The sequence below is a fragment of the Telmatherina bonti genome (assembly GCF_933228915.1).
Source record: "Telmatherina bonti genome assembly, chromosome: 20".
NCBI classification, from domain to species: domain Eukaryota; kingdom Metazoa; phylum Chordata; class Actinopteri; order Atheriniformes; family Telmatherinidae; genus Telmatherina; species Telmatherina bonti.
In genome coordinates, this window is record NC_136618.1 from 10986973 (window position 1) to 11006617 (window position 19645).

General features: G+C 37.4%; 2 protein-coding genes across 2 annotated transcripts; one reads left to right on the forward strand and one right to left on the reverse strand.

The window, feature by feature from the left end:
• Positions 1-968: 968 nt before the first annotated feature.
• rbbp8 (retinoblastoma binding protein 8) lies at positions 969-14683 on the forward strand (the record flags this gene model as incomplete). Its single annotated transcript, XM_079259599.1, has 17 exons — positions 969-1068; positions 1151-1193; positions 1266-1361; positions 2273-2364; positions 6155-6227; positions 6460-6638; positions 6723-6818; positions 6931-7001; positions 7083-7159; positions 7264-7471; positions 9248-9404; positions 9485-9573; positions 9685-9802; positions 11870-12028; positions 12240-12361; positions 14293-14434; positions 14586-14683. 17 exons carry the CDS (start codon positions 969-971, stop codon positions 14681-14683), a joined length of 1920 nt encoding a protein of 639 aa, XP_079115725.1.
• Positions 14684-15007: 324 nt separating this feature from the next.
• On the reverse strand, positions 15008-19634 carry tmem241 (transmembrane protein 241). The gene is made up of 15 exons (XM_079260234.1): positions 19562-19634; positions 19090-19136; positions 18869-18946; positions 18711-18792; positions 18548-18625; positions 18354-18382; positions 18166-18217; positions 18037-18085; positions 17807-17852; positions 17662-17697; positions 16040-16074; positions 15886-15955; positions 15538-15631; positions 15383-15447; positions 15008-15127 (listed from the first exon to the last, which is right to left on the reverse strand). The coding sequence occupies exons 1-15, from the start codon at positions 19631-19633 to the stop codon at positions 15064-15066; spliced, it is 897 nt and encodes a 298-aa protein (XP_079116360.1). The 5' UTR covers position 19634; the 3' UTR covers positions 15008-15063.
• Between the last annotated feature and the right edge of the window lie 11 nt (positions 19635-19645).

The window sequence follows — 19645 nt, forward strand, 5'->3', positions numbered from 1 at the left end:
TAGAGAAAAAAAAATCAACAACGAAATTATGAGTTGTCATTTATAGTACATGTGAAATAGGAATTAGGATTTTAAAAGTACGGAACTGTACAAATATATTTAATCTTTACTAAGAGACTTTATAACAAAAAGTGTGCACAATAGTTAAATCAGTAAAAATTGCCTGTTTGCTGTTTTTTATTTCAAAATCTATTATATTAATATAAAGGAATACTGAAAAACATTTAGCTGTTCATCATTTAAACATTAAACTCACAAAGTTTAATACTACTACATAGATTGAGAAAAACAATAAATAAAATGAAAATAAACTAATATGTTCTAATGTACATTGTAATAAGAAGAAAATCTGTTTTGTGCAGCTATTTTAGATTTTAGGACTATTAAATCAATTATATTTGGATATTTGTAACATGACCATATTGAACACTGGGTGGCGCCAAACCTCACCAGCTACTTTTATGTCAATAGAAGAAGAAATCTTCCCAGCATGCAACTCGTCGCGCGAATTTCGATGTTTTGCTGTTAAAATAACATTAAACTTCATTAAACTATGAAATATTAATACTTTATTAAATCGTAAAGCTTTGTTTTCCCGGATTCTGTAAGTATTTACACTAAGCTCCTTTTATATATGTACGTCTACTGTTTTACGTAGTTGAAAGCTGTAGATTTTATGTACAAAGTCTGACGCTTGAATACAATAATAATAAATTGATTAAATTAATAAAAATGCGTATAATACGTGAATAACTTTAAGTTTAGTCTGTCATTTCTGTACGTGAAAGTAGTGGGAGAGAGCATTTTGATGAGCTACTGTCTTATCTTTAAACAAAGCCCTATAAAAGAAACTTAACATGCTGAGTTACGTACATATGTTTACGGTATTGACAGTCCAGCATGATTGGTATAGAAACGTGTTTTCTGTGTCATTTTGTGTCATTTCTTATTTACAGGATCAGAATTAAATGGACAGCTCAGGAGACAGCAGTGGGACAATCAAGGCAGCTGATCCCTTTGAAAACTTATGGAGGCAACTTGGAGAATGCCACCAAAATGCACTTAAAGGTTTCTGATCCATGATGTTAAAGATGAAGTGTCAACACATCAACGAACACGTAAATAGTGAATTTCTCTCTTCCATTTTTAGAATTGGAGGCAAAAGTGACCAAGTTGAAGAAGGACCGCTGCTTGTGAGTATAAGGAAGCAGTTTGTTGGTAAATTGTGATATTCATGCCAGTTGAAATTAAGCTATTTCTCACAGAGATGCACAGAGACTGGAGGTGTTTTACAATCGCAACCAGCAGCTGAAGGAGCAAAACAAGTCCCTGCAGGACACCATCAGCCTTCTGGAGGAACGGTAACTTGTCTTGGGTTATACCAGCTGTTGGATTACATTATATGTTATGCCTAAAGACATGAGTGTTTGGGTTTGCCTCCATTGCATACTTTTCTATAGCATGCACAGATGATAAAAATGATTTTTTTTTTTTTTTTCTCTCCTGGACAATAGCAATATACACAAGTCACAAGTCTGGTTCTAATTTTCATTTTACAGAAGATGACATTTGCTTTTGTAAAAATTTAGATTTTTCATCTTCTTTTTTAAAAAAAAAAGAAAGAAAGAAAAAAACATAACCAATGTCCAACTTGCTCAAAGTTTGGACTGTTTGCAGGACATCTCCTCAGCTTGACGTATGTCCTGGTCCTCTTCCCTGCACAGACTTGCTTTCTTGTTTTCTTCAGGCAATCCTAATATGTTTAATTGGAATGATTGAACTGAACAAAATGTAGCCATCATCTCTTTGTCTGAGTCACTGATTATTATTTTAATGTGATCATTCAGGTCATATTTGCTTCCCTTCACTCAACTTCAATCTTGTTTTCCAAAATATTTGTGTAAAAAATGGCTTTAAATTTGGTTTCTTTTAGTCCGTTTTTCACACTTTGCTCCCAGATATTATTTTTGAGCATTTTGAGTTTTTAAAGGATAATGTTTTGATGTTTCTGTTTTCCAGCCGTCCCACTTTGTTTACCCGCTCCATACTGTAAACATGGCTTATTAAAAACAACCTACTTTATTTTGCCAGATGTTGAGCTAAACTACCATCACTTCTATTGTTTCAATCAACATCTCTCTTGTTTTATAACTGCAGACTTACTGGATAAGCAAGAACAGAAAACCTGCTTGTATCTGCTGAAATAACTAAGCAAACATCCTGGAAAAGTGTTGATTACCTTTTTGTTTTGTTTGTTTGTCGGGGATTTTAGGCTCCGAGCTGGACACTGTGACCGATGTTCCATCTTAGAGGAGAACCTGAAAAGCAGTCAGGATCAGAATCTGCAACTTATTACCAAACTCAGTGAGTTTTCTACCCTGCAGGTCATTTGGCTTTTTCCTGTCCTTTCATGCCATTTTTCCCTTAATATTTGATCACCATTCCGGTATTTATAAAAACATTTTTTATTCATGTTTCTCTTAAAAACGTGAAATTCTCATGTTTTTGTTTTGTGTTTTATGGGTCAGCAGGAAATCAGGGACAAATTTATCAAATTTTTGGGTCATAAAACTGCCATAAAACGTTACAAATTAATCTTTTTTTTTTAAATTGTATTTTATTGTCATTTTCACAGTATCAACCTTACATCAGGTACATTTGCAAGATTAACCATTTGCATTTTCTAAGAACAACAACAACAACAGAAGTAATTACATATATAAAATAACTGATAAGTAATATATAAATAAAATGTATATAAATAATACATATATAAAATAAGATTAGCATCAAACCAGGCTGGGATGTGTCTCTCTCCCTCCTTTTTACCTATTGGGTTCCCTTCTCTTCACAGAAGCAAAATCTGCGATGTAGTTCAGTTGTCTGAAACAAAATCAGGTCCGTGTCGTCCAGTGACATTAACCAACCGCTCAGATGTAGTTGAAACTATCGAGCTCTAGCTTCATTGGCGCAGTTATTTTCTCCATGTTATAGATGCATAAAAGGACCTCAATCCACTCCTCTACAGAGGTACCTGATCACTTCTCCATCTCCTGGTGATTGCCTTTCTGCCAGCCAAATCTCAGCATTTTGTAATCTTCACCTCTTTCTAACGTTAGAATATCTATCATTCCCAGATACATCGTTTTAAACTCAACCGGGATCTGGACTCTCATCACTTACTTGCTGTATTTTTATCCAATATTGTTTAACGAGGGGCCACGTGGAAGTGGTCTGCTCTCCTTTCACCACAAGATCTCCAACATTCGGTATCTCCACACTTTCTCTGAACTGGAGTTAGAAAAAACCTCATCGTGTTCTTCCAGCCAAATTCTCTCCAGCTCAGTGAATTTGTTGTCTTCCACTGGTATTCATTCATTTCCTCCCATTTGTCCCCTGTTATCCTCATGTTTGCTTCCCTCTCCCATCTGGTTTTTACATTTTCAGTATTATCTTCTTTTAAGTCCTTGAGTAACTCAGAAATAACTTTTTTTGTGACCAATGATTTATATGCTTGCATATGATTTATATGCTGGCATCGATGATTTTAAATGAGCTTTTTTAACCTCTTGTCCTTGATAGTGTCGCAGCTGCAGATATCTGTAGAAATCACTGTTTGGGAGATTGTATATCTCTCTTAATTCAGTCAATCAAAACTTTATTTGTAGAACACCTTCATAAACCACAAGGTATCCAAAGTGCTGTACAGGTTAATAAAATAAGTCAACATTAAAAGCTTCAATAAAAGCAGTTAAATAGACAATATATGACAAAAAGAAAGAAAAAAAAAAGGGGGGGGGGGGGGGGGGGGGGGGGGGTAGTAGTCCTGCTCTCTGGAGTTAAAAGCCAATTTAAAATGATGAGTTTTTAAAAGAGACTTAAAACAACTTAAAGTCGAAGCAGACCTCACAGAAAGAGGGAGATCATTCCAGAGTTTGGGGCCTGCTATAGAAAAGACTGGTTTATGATCGCCAAGCCCTCTTAACTATTCAGCTTTTTTTTAACCTCTTGTCCTGGATAAATCTTGGAAGCTCACCACAGCTTGTTTATTTATCACCTCCCAGTGCATACTGGGGCCTTTATGCCAGAGTTTAAAGCTGCTGTCTCAGCCACCAGGGGGAACGTCTGCATCATATGCAATCCCTCTCAGGAGTCCACAGTATCCTGTTGTCATGGAATTTATCTGATGAGAAATAAATCTAGACATCAGCCATGCTCTGTCCAGTTTATTGACAATGCACAGTTGTTGCGAGCGAGAGGTCTTGAGAGCTCTGCCCCTGCTCAGGGTGTTACAGCGATCTTTAGGCAGACACAAACAACCTCTGCCTGGCAGCACGAGTCAAAACAACGGCCAGCTTGAAGATAACAACAGTCAAAGCTGAATCAGGCCTTGAACAGAACATTTAGTTTTATGCATGAACCGACTAAAGCAAGCTTTCTGAACTACTCTAAACGATGCAGAATATATATTTTGTACTACAGAAAAGAAGCTTAATAAAGGAGTAACATATTAAAACTACGCTATGTGCATAATTTCCACCACACCTGTTAAACTATATTTCTTCATAATTTTAGTCCAAATTTTTTGGAGACACCCCCAACCATGGATTTTAGCCTAGATGTAAGCAAGAACTTCATTTTCATCCCCTGTTATTGTTTGTATTGGAACTCCCTCAGTCTCATCTCAGTATCTTTCCATCTGGATCACACAAGCTTACCAAAACTCTCAGTTGTGCAGCTTGGAAATAGCAACTGGAAGAGCAAGCCTCCCCCCCCCCCCCGTTCCCTTTGGGTATCTGTAAAGTTCTGTATTTTATCCGTGGCTTGCCGCCCTGCCATTACAATCTTGATATGATCTGATCCAGTTCTCCAAATTCTTTTTCAGTCACCTCTACCTGTAGATTCTGACGAGTTAAAATGCTTATCCGTATTATTTCTACCCTTGATGCTAAACTAGGAAAGATTATTAAATTCCATCGATCCAAATCAGTCTTAATCCTGGATTTCAACTATAGTTAGAGGATTTCAGTATTTCCAAGTCTCTTGGCAAGTGATTCCTAAGTACTTCATTAATTTTGTATCTCATCTGAGCTCAGAACTTTGTTTTTATGGTATTGTTGGGTTTGTAGTTAAATGTTAAGACTTGAGTTTTTTGGACATTTATTTTGTATCCTGACATTGTGCCATATTCTTACAAATTAATCTTATTCTCCCATTTTTTTCCTTAAATCGTTCAATTAAAATTACAAGTATATGATTATTCAAATAAATCTTAATGTTTAAATGCCATTTTGATGATATGATGGCACTGCTTTTATGAAAAATATACGTAAAATGAATTATTATGTTTTGGGGGCGGAGATTTTATTTAAAGATAAATCAAATCAAATCAAACTTTATTTCTTGAGCACTATTTATGCCGCGGGCAACACAAAGTGCTTTACACGATAAAATCAAGTCATAAGGATTAAAACAAACAGTAGATTACAAGACATTCAAAAACAATAAAGACACAAGCTCTTTCCACACACTCATACACACACAAGGACAGAGAGCAAACACCCCCCACACACATCATTCCCTGAATACTGTCTCTTTAACCGAATGCAGGTTAATAAAACAAATAAAACATTAATTAAGTGATAAAAATTCTGACTTGGTGCTGGTGTGAGGAAATGATACCTATGGATCCATCCACACCAGGATCAAGTCCCCCGCATGCTCAAACCTACTAAAAAAAACCAGAACATTTAAGACAGCTCAAAAATCCAGCAGCTCATAACATGCTTTTTTAATTAGAGAGTCCCTTCCTTTGTGTGTGTTTCATTAAACAGTGACATTGTGTCGTTTAATTTACTTTTGAAAAGTTAAAATAGTAAAAAGTACTGATGTATTTCGTAGATTTTTTTTCTTTGTAGGATTTAAGTTTGAGCAATTATAGCAAAGAAAACTGCAAAAAAAATTGAACGTTTTTATAGTTTATAGTTTTTGGGACGCGACTTTTTGTCCGTCTTTGACCCAAAAGGTCAGGAAATTAAAACCAGAGGTTAACCTCTGTCTGTGTGTGTGTGTGTGTGTGTGTGTGTGTGTGTGTGTGTGTGTGTGCGTGTGCGTGCGCGTGTGTGTGCGTGTGTGTGTGTGCAATCTGCTGCAGAGACTCAGACGAACAACCTGGAGGATGAAAACAAAAAGCTTCAGGCCGAACTGCAGAAGTTAAAAGCATCCTGGTAAATCTCTTAAATCAGTTTGTTAAATATAAGATTTTCTAGATTTTATCAGCTGCTTGTTGTTTCTGTGACTCTCGTAGCCAAAGCATCGTTACGGTAATTTTTGTAAATAAAGTGTATTTTAAGCCGAACTCTTCATACACCCTGCTCTGCAGACGGACGCAGTTTGGTCTCTGCAGGGAATTCACACCTGCAGGGAAGTTTCAGTCCCCGTTTACACGCTTTGTATCAGTTCAGAGCCGAAGGAGGCCTCGTCCCCGGAGCAGGAAGAGGGCGTCATCCCAGACTCGCCGATCCTGCCGAGCTCGCTGCCCACAGCGAACAAACTGCGGAAGCGGAAACACGACAAAACGAGGCATGTTCGTTACGCGGAGACGCCTCTGCCTCAGTCTAACAGCTCCCTCTTCATCGGTCAGTCCTCCGCGAACCTCCTCCTCCTCCTGCGCCGCCCGTCTGAAGGAGCAGATCTTCTAACCCGACTGCTTTTACTTTCAGAGTTAAACAAAGACCCTCCTGGCGCCACACAGAATCCTGGGAAAGCAGAAGTCCTTGTAGCCAACACATGTGAACTGGAAGCATCTCAGATCTCAAGTAGGATTTCATCCACCGGTTCATCGCAGAGGGAACGAGGCTGGGAACCTTTGGCTTTTGCTTTGATTCCACAGTTTTTCCAACGGCTGATCAGGTTTCCGTCTCGTTTTAGATGGAGATGAGAACATGGAGGAGGTGGTTGCAGAAACTTGTGCTTTTGAGCTACTTGACAAGCATCCGATGGTAGGCGCAGCACAGAATATCAGTCATAGATGCATCATAGATGTTCGCGCGGTTCCTCTGCTTCATCCTCTGTCTTCTCAGAAAAAGGACGCGACTCTAAACCAGCAAAACAGCTCAAAAAGTCCCTTTAAAGTACCTTCGCTGGACGTCTCTTTGAGGTAAAAACAACTCCAGTTGACACAAGTTTACCAAAACCCAGGTTTTTATTTCTCCACTCAAAGCCTCACCGCTGCTCTTCCTCTTCATCTCCTATGAAACACAGTTCAGACTCGACGGCAGACAGGTCTCCGTCTCTGCTCCCGCTCCTCAAGCGGTTTTCAGAGGGCTCGAACAGCAGGGCGAAGCGGAGGAAGGAGGAAAGCGATGCGGAGATGCCGGGAGGCAGCAAAGGGAGGAAGGAAGGCAAACACATTCAGCCTGAAGTGTTCAAGCAAAGCCAGAGCTTCAGGAAGGAGCAGCTGGACAGGAAAGTAAGAACACTTATCGCTGCTTTTATCCCTCAGAGTCACTTGTTACCTGTTTTTTTTTTTTTTGTTTTAGATTAGTTTAAGTATTTAAGGTTTTTTTCCCCTCTCTCTTTTTATCTCGTTCTCTTTCACTTTCCCTATGAGGTGTTTTCTCTTCGTTCTCTTTCTGTCTCTCTTCTGTCCTCTCCGGTCCGGTCCAGCAGTACAAACTCTTCAATACAAACAATAACGCAAAATAAATATAGAAATAAAATTAAAATTCTGAAAGTCAAGAGGATCATTATATCTGTAAAGCTTCCCTTGGCACAGCATCCAGACAATCATTCTGCTGCCTAAATGCTGGACAAGACACAAAAAAAGGGAAGGAAAAAAAAAAAAAGTTTTTTTTTTTTTTTAACAAACATATGAAAGAAGATAAGAAAATAAAAAATATATGTACATACACACACTTATACATACATATACATACTAAGGAAGAAAATAATAATATTCATAATGTTAATATTATTAATCATAATTAAAAAATAATAAAAATTCCTCATCTATTCAATAATTAAATAAATTCAGTAAAGAGAAGGAGTTGAAAATAAGGAGTGGGAAGAAGTGTACACTTATTTGGTATTCCCGCCCCTTTCTACTCATCTAGTTTTATATTCTGTTGCTGCACGTCACAACATACTTTTTCAATTTACTATTTACCTTCACAGATATACAAATTCACACACATTTCCATCTATATACATGCACATACACACAGATATACCACAGACATCCACATACTTACACCCATATCTACAAAATTACGTAAATATCCAACAACTTTTAATATTCCTTAGGATATCAGGTTTTTCTTTTTTTTCTTTTTTTATCCCTCATCCATGTACTTTTTCAACAAAAAATTTTTGTTTATTTTTTTAAATATATATTTTTATGTATATGCTTTTAACTCTTTGTCCAGCTTGTTCCACAAAGTCACCCCACAGCTTGATATTCGCATACTTTTCATTGTTGTTCTAACTTTTTTCTAAATTGTACCTTTCCCCTTAAATTATAATTTCCTTCTCTTTCTGTGAACATCCTCTGAATTTTTTTGGCAGTAAGTAAGTTATTTCTTGCTTTGTACATTATTTTCTAGGACTGTGATGATATGCTTTAGTCCAAATTTTATTCGATTCCAATTTTTTTGGGTGCCAATTCGATTTAAATTGCGTTTTTCACAATTCTTCAATATTGCTAATTTTTGTAGATTAAAAGCAAAAAAAAAAAAAAAAAAAAAAAAAAAATGTATTAAACTTTTTTTTTTTTGCTCGTCATTTTTCTTGGTTTCAATTGGGAAAAACAAGACAGTAGCCAGATCATCATTCTGCTGCTATAATGCCAAAGATGACAAGTAAAAAGATCAATAAAAACAATAAAAATGATCAAAATTTTGTAATGGATTATGTTTATTTATTTGAAAAGGGAAAAAAAAGGATTTTTTTAACAAAAAAATCGGTTTTAAAATTGGGAAGCAAAAATAATCTTGATTTTCGATTATTCGATTCGATTTTCCCACCCCTATTATTCGCACTGTTTTAAAATTAATCAAGTCCATGAACTTTGATGCATGTGAGCTTATAAACAGGGAGTTTGTGTGTTCTCGATGTCCTACTATGTTAATTATCCTTATTGTTTATTTCTGCAGTGTGCATATCGAATGTAGAGTATTTTTGTAGATATAACCCCAAACCTCCACACAGTGTGATTGAAAGCAGAAATGATGATAATCATGTTTGACAGGATCCCACTGCACAAACAGGGACTTTCACCCTAAAACCAAACGGTTCTTGTACAAGTCCTGCTTTCAAGAAGCCGCACAGTAAACTAAGAGGAGGTGGGAAGAGAAGAACTCTGCAGGATCTGAACGCTCCACATGACCAAGATGAAGCAAAAGACTGTGAGATCTCTGCAACGTCCAACATGTAACGGTGTAACTGTGTACACAGTTGATCAGTAGCGTGTTATCTGCTTCCACAGCGGAGAGGAGGAACACCGTGGAGCCGATGTGGAGCATTGACCCCGCCCTCGCTCTGTCCATGTACGACAGCCAGCAGAGAGGAGAGGAGGTAGGGTCACATGACCCGCAAGGCTGTTTCTATCACTGGCTTTCTAAAGCGTGATGTTAGCTGTACAGTAACACTAAACGACTGACTGAATGCTGTTTACCTGCATCATAGGAAACAGAAGAACAGCAGCATCATGGTGACCTGGCGGATACCGACTGCACATGGGTCAGTCACAGCATGCTTCAGCGTGGAGGAGAAAACAGTCAGGACAGAGGAGGCATCAAATCTGGTGAATACAGCTCACATCTTTTAATATAGATGTTATATTGGAGGGATTATATCTCGCGGCTGGCCTGGGAACGCCTCGGGATCTCCCCGCAGAGTTGGCAAATGTGGCTGGGGAGAGGGAAGTCTGGGCTTCCCTGCTTAGGCTGCTGCCCCCGCGACCCGACCCCGGATAAGCAGCACGAAGACGAGACGAGTTATAGATGTTGACCTTAATAATATCTTTAAAATATCAGTAACTAGAGTTATCATGCTTTTACAGCTCTGTTCAGGTCTTTAGAGGGAGGAATGCTACTTTGCTGTCCATGGGATGATCCTTTTTAGATTAGTATCATAGCTTTGTGCAACCATGCAAAAACAGATACAAACACACAGCAAACACACTCAGACTGCCAAACTAGGAAGAAAAAGAGCTACTTTACTCTTAGTTATAGTCTTTTATCTGCAGTTCAGTCACAATCAGCTGATGTGGATCACTCTGTCTGGCTAATGCCCAACATCACATCACCTGTAATACCAGCTGATACTTTCTAAACATTCACTTTCAGATGAGAAAATGTTGACTCTGCACAGTAAAGTCAGCAGTTTTGGAACAACAGTCAATTTTAACACCAAGTCAGTGAACATATGGTCCTGCCCTGTACAGAGTTAAAGTTAGACGGAACAAAGTGTTAAACTTTTAGTGTCGGTTTAACTCTAAAAAGAGTTGTTTTGACTTCTAGAATAAGATTTGATAAAGACTTCCTTTTGTTAATAAACTTCTACTTTATAAGAATAATGACAGCCACAGTGTTGTTGTAAAAATACACCAAATCTTTTGTTTTTAAAAAGTTAACACATTTTATTTATTTTATTAGTCTAAGATCCCTGTAACTCTCTCAATTATATAACCCCAGTGTCAATTTTAAACCCATTCTTAATAGTGTTACAAGAAATTACTCATGTATTTACTTCACATCCAGCTAATTTCAGTAGAATACTATGTTTTAACATACCACAGAGCTAAATAATATATTTTGTGATTTTTCTAATGCTGATAACAAATACTTTCAGACAAAAACAAAGAAAAACACAAGATCAATTAGCAGTGATTCGCCAAACTTTACGAGGGATTTTACTTTTTGTTGCAGCCTCAGTTTCCTGTTGACAGGAAGTGGCACTTAGCTTGACAAAAGAAATAATGGATAAAAATTTTATGAAAATTACAACATTGTTTTTTAATTCTGGTTCAGTAGAAATATGTGTTTAAAAAGAAAAGAAATATGATAAAATAACATATTACAATATATGTAACAGTCACCTCATTACTGCCAGGTGTTTTCTAGGGGTGGGAAAATCGAATCGAAAAATCGGAAATCGGGATTTTTTTATTCACAATTTTAAAATCGATTTTTTTTTTTTTGTTAAAAAAGTATTTTTTCTTTCAAATAAATAAAATGAACACACTATAAAATTTTTGTCATTTTTATTGTTTTTTATTTATCTTTTTACTTGTCTTCTTGGACATTATAGCAGCAGAATGATGATCTGGCTACTGTGTTGTTTTTTCCTTATTGAAATGAAGAAAAATAACGAGCAAAAAAAAAAAAAGTTTTATACATTTTTTTTTGTTTTTAATCTACAAAAATCAACAATATTGGAGAATTGTGAGAATTGCAATTTAAATCGAATCGGCACCTAAAAAATGGGAATCAAATCGATTTGGGACAAAAGCATATCGTCACAGCCCGAGTGTTTTCTGTTCCTCCCAGTCAGACTTCTGCACCTGTTGACAGGTATTTTGTCCCACTGTTCATCAGAAAAACCTATTTTTTTTTATTTTTCTTCAACTTAATTAAATGAAAAAACAGTGTCTTATATCAGTAAATTATAAATCAGCAAATTTTTTATCCTTTTTTTTTGGTCTCCATTTATCTGTGTAACTGTTGTAAATTCAGTCTTTTCTTTAATGAAACTGGATTAATCTGAATACATATAAGGACGACTGTCCCTAATAAAGTGGGCAGTGATTGTATATTTTTAAAAAAAAATGTTTTGGGTTTTTATCCTTTTTTTCTTGTATGTTTATCAGGACTGGGCGAGAAGGCAAATGACAGTTTGGATATGATGTTCGACACGACGGCTTACGGGGAGTACAAGTCTTACAGCGCTTCACACTTAGACTCGAGCCAGCCTTGTGATGAAGATGAAAATCTAGAAGAAGATGAAGAAGAAGAGGAGGAGGACGATGGTAAGCTTTTAGTTTAGAAGAAGCAGAATTATTCAGCTAGTTTGTGCACTTTGATGTTGGATGTTTGTTGCTGAATTTATTACTTTTTCAAATCAGAACAAGCTCCTCCAGACAGCAGCTCACGTTGCAGCAAAGCTCAGTAAGCCAGTCCTCTGCATCTTCTTTAGTTTCCTTTAAATCTCTTTCATTCTCGTTTATAACATTTGACCAGGTAAAAGGTCTTCATGCTCCTCTTTGTTCATCAGGCGCCCGACGTTTGCACACGTGGCCGTAGTTCGTAAGAAAGATGAGAGAAGAAAACTGAAGGGCACCACCTGCAAGGAGTGTGAAGTCGTGAGTATTCGGAGTTTTTTGTTTTGCAGTGTTTTTTTTTTTGTTTTTTTTTTTTAACCTTTTTTGAGCCAAGGTACACCACAAACACTTTTCTAAAGACTATTTACTAACATAAAATCCATCTTGTCAAAGTGTCTTGAAATAAATCAGATAAAAAGGAATTTTATGATCTTTTACCTGGGCCGGGGCCTGTTGAATGAACACAGAGCTGCTTTTCAGACCAATTAGGTGAAATTGGGTTATTTCTCACGGCACAGTGGTTGAAAAACATGTTTAATGTGATGTCGGGTCGATCTGAAGTTATAACAGCTTCAGGTTTTCTGGGAAAACATTCCTGCAGGTTTAGGAGTGTGTTAATGGGAATGTTTGACCATTCTTCCAGCATGTTGAAGAAGACCTGGCTCACAGTCTCCACTCTAATTCACCTCAAAGGTGTTTCATCCTGTTGAGGTCAGGACCCTGTTCAGGCCAGTCCAGTTCTTCCACATCAAACTGGCTCCATGTCTTTATGAAGCTTGCTTTGTGTGCTGGCGTAAGGTCATGTTGGAACTGGAAGGAACCACCCCAAACTGGTCCCATAAAGTCAGGAAAATGGAAATCTCTTCATATACTGAAGCATTCAGAGTTCCTTCCACTGGAACTAAGAGGCAAAGCCCAGCTCCTGAAGAACAACCATACTATAAACCCCCCCCCCCCCCCCATCCATCAAGCTTCATACTTGGCAAAATGCAGTCAAACAGGTACTGTTGTCTTGGCAACCGTCACACCCAGACTCATCTGTCAGAGCGCCAGATGGAGAAGCATGAATCCACTCCAGTGGTGGTGCGTTTCACACGACTGCACCCAACGCTTTGCATCGAACTTGATGATGTTTGGATCGGATGCAGCAGCTCACCATGGAAACCAACCACCAAGCCGTCTGAGCTCTGCTGTGGAGATAATCCGAAGAACACATGGAGTCTGGAAGTCTGTAGTGATTGAAAGTTGGCGCCCTCTGTACACGATGCACCTCCACATCCGCTGCCAGAGGTCACTTTACACATCTGAGCTGCACTGTTAGAAAACCACAGACAATTGACTGTGGAGGATTTGGTAGTGATGAAATTCCATCCTATCACGGTACCTTAGTGGAATCCACTGAGCTCCTGGGAGCGACCCGTTCTTTCACAATGTTTGTAAAGGCCGTCTGCATGCTGAGGTGCAGGACTTTATACACCTGTAGCCTTGGAAGTGATGGAAACACCTGAACTGAGTTATCTGGATGAGTGAGTGAATACTTTAGAGTATCTAAAAAAAAGAACCAAATTACCAAAAATGGTTCATTCAACAACTTTTAATGATTAACTTTGCAGCTTGTCGTAAGATAATTAAAACAAGGCATTGGCCTTAAAGACTAAAACTAATATATACTAGTTTAGGTTTTTCTTCATTTCATTAGTCTGCAGCATCAAACACAGCGACATTTCCAAGTTACAAAATTAAATGAGGTCGGTACTTGAGCTGATGTTAATGTTAGCGGCTAACTAGCCAAGCCAATTAGCTTACTGAGACGAGGACTGTCCCTAAAGGAAGCGGCCACAACCTGCTTCCTTCTGAGATGCTCCTGTGTCGCCGTCATTCTGCCATGGAAGGAAAGTTCAACCTTGCAGATTTGGCTTTGAACATGCTTCTCTTGAATTTATACATCATGCTCCCAAACCATCAAGCGCCGCTGCCGCCTCGCCCTGACATCGTTTAGGTTTACAGCGCCTGAGGGTCAAGGTCAGAAAGGCACAGCTGCAGTTCTGAAAGAAAACCAAAGCTTAAAAAATAAAATGAATATTTGAATTATAAATTAGCTGTTAAATATTTCAATAGTTGGCATAACGGCGACTAAAGGCGGCAGCCCGTGTTTTCAGCCTTGATCTTGATGACATCTTTTTGTCCTGCAGTATTATGCTCATCTGCCAGAAGAAGAAAAACAGAAGAAGCTGTCTGCCTGTTCGAGGCATCGTTTTCTCTACATTCCTCCCTGTACTCCAGAAAACTTCTGGGAAGTTGGATTCCCGTCAACACAAACCTGCATCGACAGAGGTAATTTAATCCTCCTTGCTTTCAGTTTTTTATTTAAATCCATGCTCAGCTGATAAGGTTTATTCAAGTCATCCTAACAACGTCTGCTGCGTGCAAACATTATAAAATAACATGCATAAAGTCAGCACTTCCTCTGTCTTCTGTCACCTAGGTTACATAAGGGAGGAGAACACCCCTCAGTCACGTTTACGGAGACGTCAGCCGCTAAATGCTTTATTCTCCCCGAAGAAAAGCCAGAAGCAGATGTGAAAACATTCCTCTCTGGATGGACTATTAACATGAAGAACAGGCTAGTTGCTGTGTTCAAACTGCACGGGGTGGAGAAGGGTGGATACAGCGATCTCATGAAGAATTAAGACTTTCCGGGGGCATGTCACTTCAACGCCATCTTTTCACCCCTTTGTGCTTTTTCTAGATGCCGCGTTGGAGAAATAAAACATTAAGACATGTTTATGATGTTGGAAATTTGTGAACCCACTGAGATCAGCAACATCAGCTGTTTGAGATGAGGGAAAAACAAAGAAAACATTCGAACAGAGGTTTTATTTCGTCAGGAGTTTATCAAATAACAAATGAGGAATTAGAACAGTGTAAAAATAATAATAATAATAATTATCATCTAGAACAGGTCAGAGTTGAGAATCTCTCTCTGAATAGAGCAGCAGGGCCTCTCCGACATGACTGACGACCACACTGTAATAAAAAAAAAAAACAACTTTATTACACCTTACAGGTATTCTAAGACTTCACATCGGACAAATTCTCTGATTTAAAAAAAAAAAAAAAATCTAACAAGTTACACAAACCGTGGTTTAATTACATGTTAACTACAAAAACATAACTGCGAGATTACATTTATATCATTACAGCACGAAATCTGGACCTTTTCTTTCACTGGAATACTAAAATAATCCAAAACTTCAGTGTGAGGATTAAAATCAAGCTTACCAAGAAAGAGACAAGGCATTAAAGTCCATGTGGAAAATAAGCGGAGAGAGGAACATGGCAGAAACCTGACAAAAGCAGCACATGAGGGATTTAATATGAAGAAGTTTACTGCGTTGACTTTGAAAGCACATTAAAAAAAAAAAAACACAACTTACCTTCGACATGAACATCCAAACCCCAAAGTGCTCAAGAGAAAATCCACGTTTTAACTTGACTGTCGCCAGCAGTAACAAAAAGCCCAGCAAAGCACTGAGAAGAGAAGTTAAACAGATCACATTACGCCGTTTACATGACCACTTTAATAATCTAATAACTACAGAAAACAGATAATTAGCCGATATTTGGTGTGCATGTAAACAGGTTGTTTCACAGTATTTTCCTCTTAAAATTTCAAGTAAACATTTATTGTGAATAGAAAAAATTCCACATGAATATGATGATGAATGATATTTTCATTTTGGCTTGATGCTAATGGCTAACCAGAACAGTCCTAAATATTTCACCTGGCAGAGCAACCACAGTGAAATGTGTGAGACTGAAGAGAGGGAAACTCCAAGGCACCCGTGAGGTCTCCTGTTGAAAGATTTACAGACATAAATATTCATGATATACTTTGTTAATAACCAAACATGTATCTGCGCATTGGGTCGATGGTACCTGTTGGATGAGCAGCGAGGGCCAGCAGAAACACACTAAAGTAAAGAAAAGCTGTTATTAGACAAGTGTGGAAAAATAAAAGCTCAAAACCTTATAAATAAGTCTATACCACTAGAGAGGTTAGGCTTTTTGAGATGTTGGGAGTTCTCAAGTATGAATGTGTGGAGTACAGAGCAGTCAGTAGCTGGTATTTTATTCACTAGCTTAGCAAATTGTTTCAGAATCAGATTTATTTAAGTGAATAAAATAGGAGTCTTAATGTTTACAGATGATGGTGCTAAAAGTTACTTAGATAATTGTTTGCTTTGCTAGTTGTGCTAACTATAAAGCTTTTGTTTATAAAGCAGGAGGAGAGAGTTAGGGGGAAACAGAACAACTGCTGTGGACGGAAGCAACTGGAATTAGAAGTAAATGAAAGAGTTAGTTATTTTGATAACATCCTTCAATATTAGCAAAATCTTTTCCATCTGCTTTTAGAAAATAGGATTTTCTGTTAGCTAACTGCTTATAGTTAGCCTAATAAATTACAAAGCTAAAAATGGTTATAGCAGCTAAAGATAAGCTGTAAATAATAAGCAATGTATACTGCAACTAACTAATCTATTCTACAGTCATTTAGCAGACGCTTTTATCCAAAGCAAACAACACAAGCACTAAATCAAACAGAGGACATCGTAGGAAGGTGCTGGTGGATGTCCAGTTGGACGCAGGTCCTTCCATGAAGTGCTACAGGTTTTTTTGTTTGTTTGTTTTTTGTTTACTCCCTTCACACCCCATAATATCACCTATATTATAATACAAAGAATTAATACCATAAAGTTTGTTGCAAAGAACTGGGCTATGTTCTCCAACTTTCCAACAAATATAGCTAACTAGCTGACTCTGTTTGGAATACCTTAGTTTACCGTTAACTGTTACCTACGCAAAAATATGAAAACTGATTAGAATTTGTACTTTGCAAGGCATATCACACATATTTACTTTCTTATAGTTGGTATTTTGTAATTATTTCTGCAGAAAAGGGAGTTGACTACTTAGCAACAAGAGGCCATTGGAGCCACAATTGGCCAGAGCTATATGGATATTCTTTGTTGAGAATTTAGCAACTAGCTAACTGCTACGTGGTATGGAATTTAGTTTAGTTCACTTGAGCCATGATTTAATTTTTTAAAAGATTTAATTTGCATTAATTGGCAAGATAGAATTTGCTATTTTGTCGCATCCCACTGAGTAGCTGTTAGCTTAGCTTTTAGCTTAGCTGTTAGCTTCTTCCTTTTGAATTCTTGCTTGATTTTCCAACATTAAGAGTTTGGACGGTTCAAAGTTTGTTTTTGACAGTATACATACTAGTATGTAAATCTTCTTTAGTGACTCTTAAAGAATAATAAAGAATTCGATAAGTTATCACAATTTCGGCTCTTTAAGATTAGTTTTGTTTTAACCCATTTTTGAGTGTTTTCACATTAATTAAGAAAAAAAATCAACAAATTTGTTCAAATAACTTACAGTAGGTTGTAGTATAATTTATTTAAATGGATAAACGTTTATTTAATAACATGCTTAAACATTATTTGCCATAATTTATTTGCTGTTTGGATTAACTTGTGTTGATTTATTCTTACCTGAACAAATAGTTGACGCACTGCTGCTCAAAATCACTAGATGAAAATTACAAGGAAGAGATCTTCAGTCTAATGTTACAGTATTTTATCACTAAAGGATGAGAATCTGCATGTTATCATAGATTAGAAATGTGTTTACACTAACCTCAGGTTACTAGACTTGTAGTGAACTTGAAACACTCTGTATGCACCTGAAAATTAAATACATTATTTTTGACCTTGGAGGTTTTGACAATAAACCACATGTCAAAAATCTGTTACTTAGAACATAAAAACAGATTCTGATGCCCCTGGTTAATGCAAATTTCCATAAACAGCAGTGTCACACATCATATTTAACACTATGAACTATGTTTATGTGCTTCCCAGACTTACCAACGCAGAGCAGATGGCAGACCGCCCATAGGTAACCACTGTACTCAAACTGCAAAGCATGAAAAGAATGCGTAACATCTGATGCACTTTCATTATGAAAACCACAGTTTTATGGAGGTCTGTCCTTACCTGAGGGTCACACAGAGGAAGGTTGATGGCAGAGAGCAGCATGAGGAAAATGCTGTAGGAGGAAGACGCAGCCAAGACTTGTCAGTATCTCATGCATGAGTCTGAATATATGTGTAAACATTTCCAGCAACCTCTGTGCACATTGCTAAATAAATTACTGCAGAGTTACAGACAGAGAAAAAACATACCCGATTAATTTGAGCCATTGTGCGTTCTGCTGGAGAACAAATAAAAGTACATAATACACAGTGGTCAAAACCTTTGGTAAATATAAGGCATGGGTAATCAATGCCAACTAGCAGCTCTAAATCTATTTCCTGCTATTTTAGTCCCAGTGAATTAAAATGAGAGAGCACAAAAGAAGGGAGTGTGCTGCACATACCTCTCTGTAGACGACCTTGATGATTATATAACCAACCACATGAGAGGAATTCTGAAGAGTGAAGAAATACGGAATATCCTGCAGAGAGGGGGGAAAAAAATCAGTAGATAAAGCAGAGTATGCACATTTAGATTGCATTTTGGTATGTTGCAGTGGCACTCACTATGCGCGATAAGGCCCTGGAACCAGCATATATGTTTCCCACAAAAAGAAATGAACCTGGGAGCCAAGAAAGAGCCGCAGATCTGCAATACGGTGAAACATTGTACATGAAACTCTAAATAAGGGTGTTAAATGGAAATCTAAAAGTTTTTAATGTACCTGGTGATGCGGCTCATTTCCACCCATCCCAGCTTTCCAAACACCAGAAGCAGGACAGCTCCTATAAATGTCTGCCATCTGGAAATAAATAATTACTCATTGTCAAGCCATGTATACATGTGGGATTAAAAAATGTGTTTTGATCCCATTGTCAATTTTGGTAATTTATATAACTCGTTAGACTTTAAATCCTCACAAAGTGTTAGTTTACAGACACTTACCCTTGAAATAAGGTGGGATAGGTGAATTTTAACACAGACAGAACAAACTACAAGAGTGGGGAAGAAGAAAAGTATTTTAGGGTATATATTCATCCTTTAGGCCTCATGGGGGACTGAAAAAAGAGGCTTTATATCGGCTTTATACAGGCTTTACTTCATTATTTATCATTAGCAGGATTATGTCTCTAGTTCGGCTTGGTGTGGATCATTTTTTAAAGTTTGCACATAGTAAATATCAGAGTTAAAAGTTTCCACATCCATCTTCAGTGGAAACACTATCATGTTGACTGTGAGGTTTCACAGTAATTTCCATGGAAATCAGTCACATTTACGTCGAATTTTTATGGAGCTTCCCCGCATTTGACAAGAAAATAAACCCAGTTAGTTGCGATTTCAATCACACTGGCTCCTTATTTTCACTTCATCCTAAAAACTAATGTTAGACTCCTGTCCGCTCTGTACGAGCACTCACCTTATTCGTGAAATATGAAACAATGAAAACAACGCTAAAAGCAAGACCAGTAACGTGTCTTTTCCACTGCATGTCGACCTACAT

What these genes read in the sequence shown, in the direction of transcription:
- tmem241 (XM_079260234.1), bottom strand. Translation starts at nt 19,633, where the DNA reads ATGCAGTGGAAAAGACACGTTACTGGTCTTGCTTTTAGCGTTGTTTTC. An exon ending in CAATGGCTCAAATTAATCGG is followed by an intron (nt 18,218 to 18,353) that starts GTATGTTTTTTC and finishes TTCCTCCTACAG; the next exon opens with CATTTTCCTCATGCTGCTCT. An exon ending in AATGCCTTGTCTCTTTCTTG is followed by an intron (nt 15,128 to 15,382) that starts GTAAGCTTGATT and finishes TTTTTATTACAG; the next exon opens with TGTGGTCGTCAGTCATGTCG.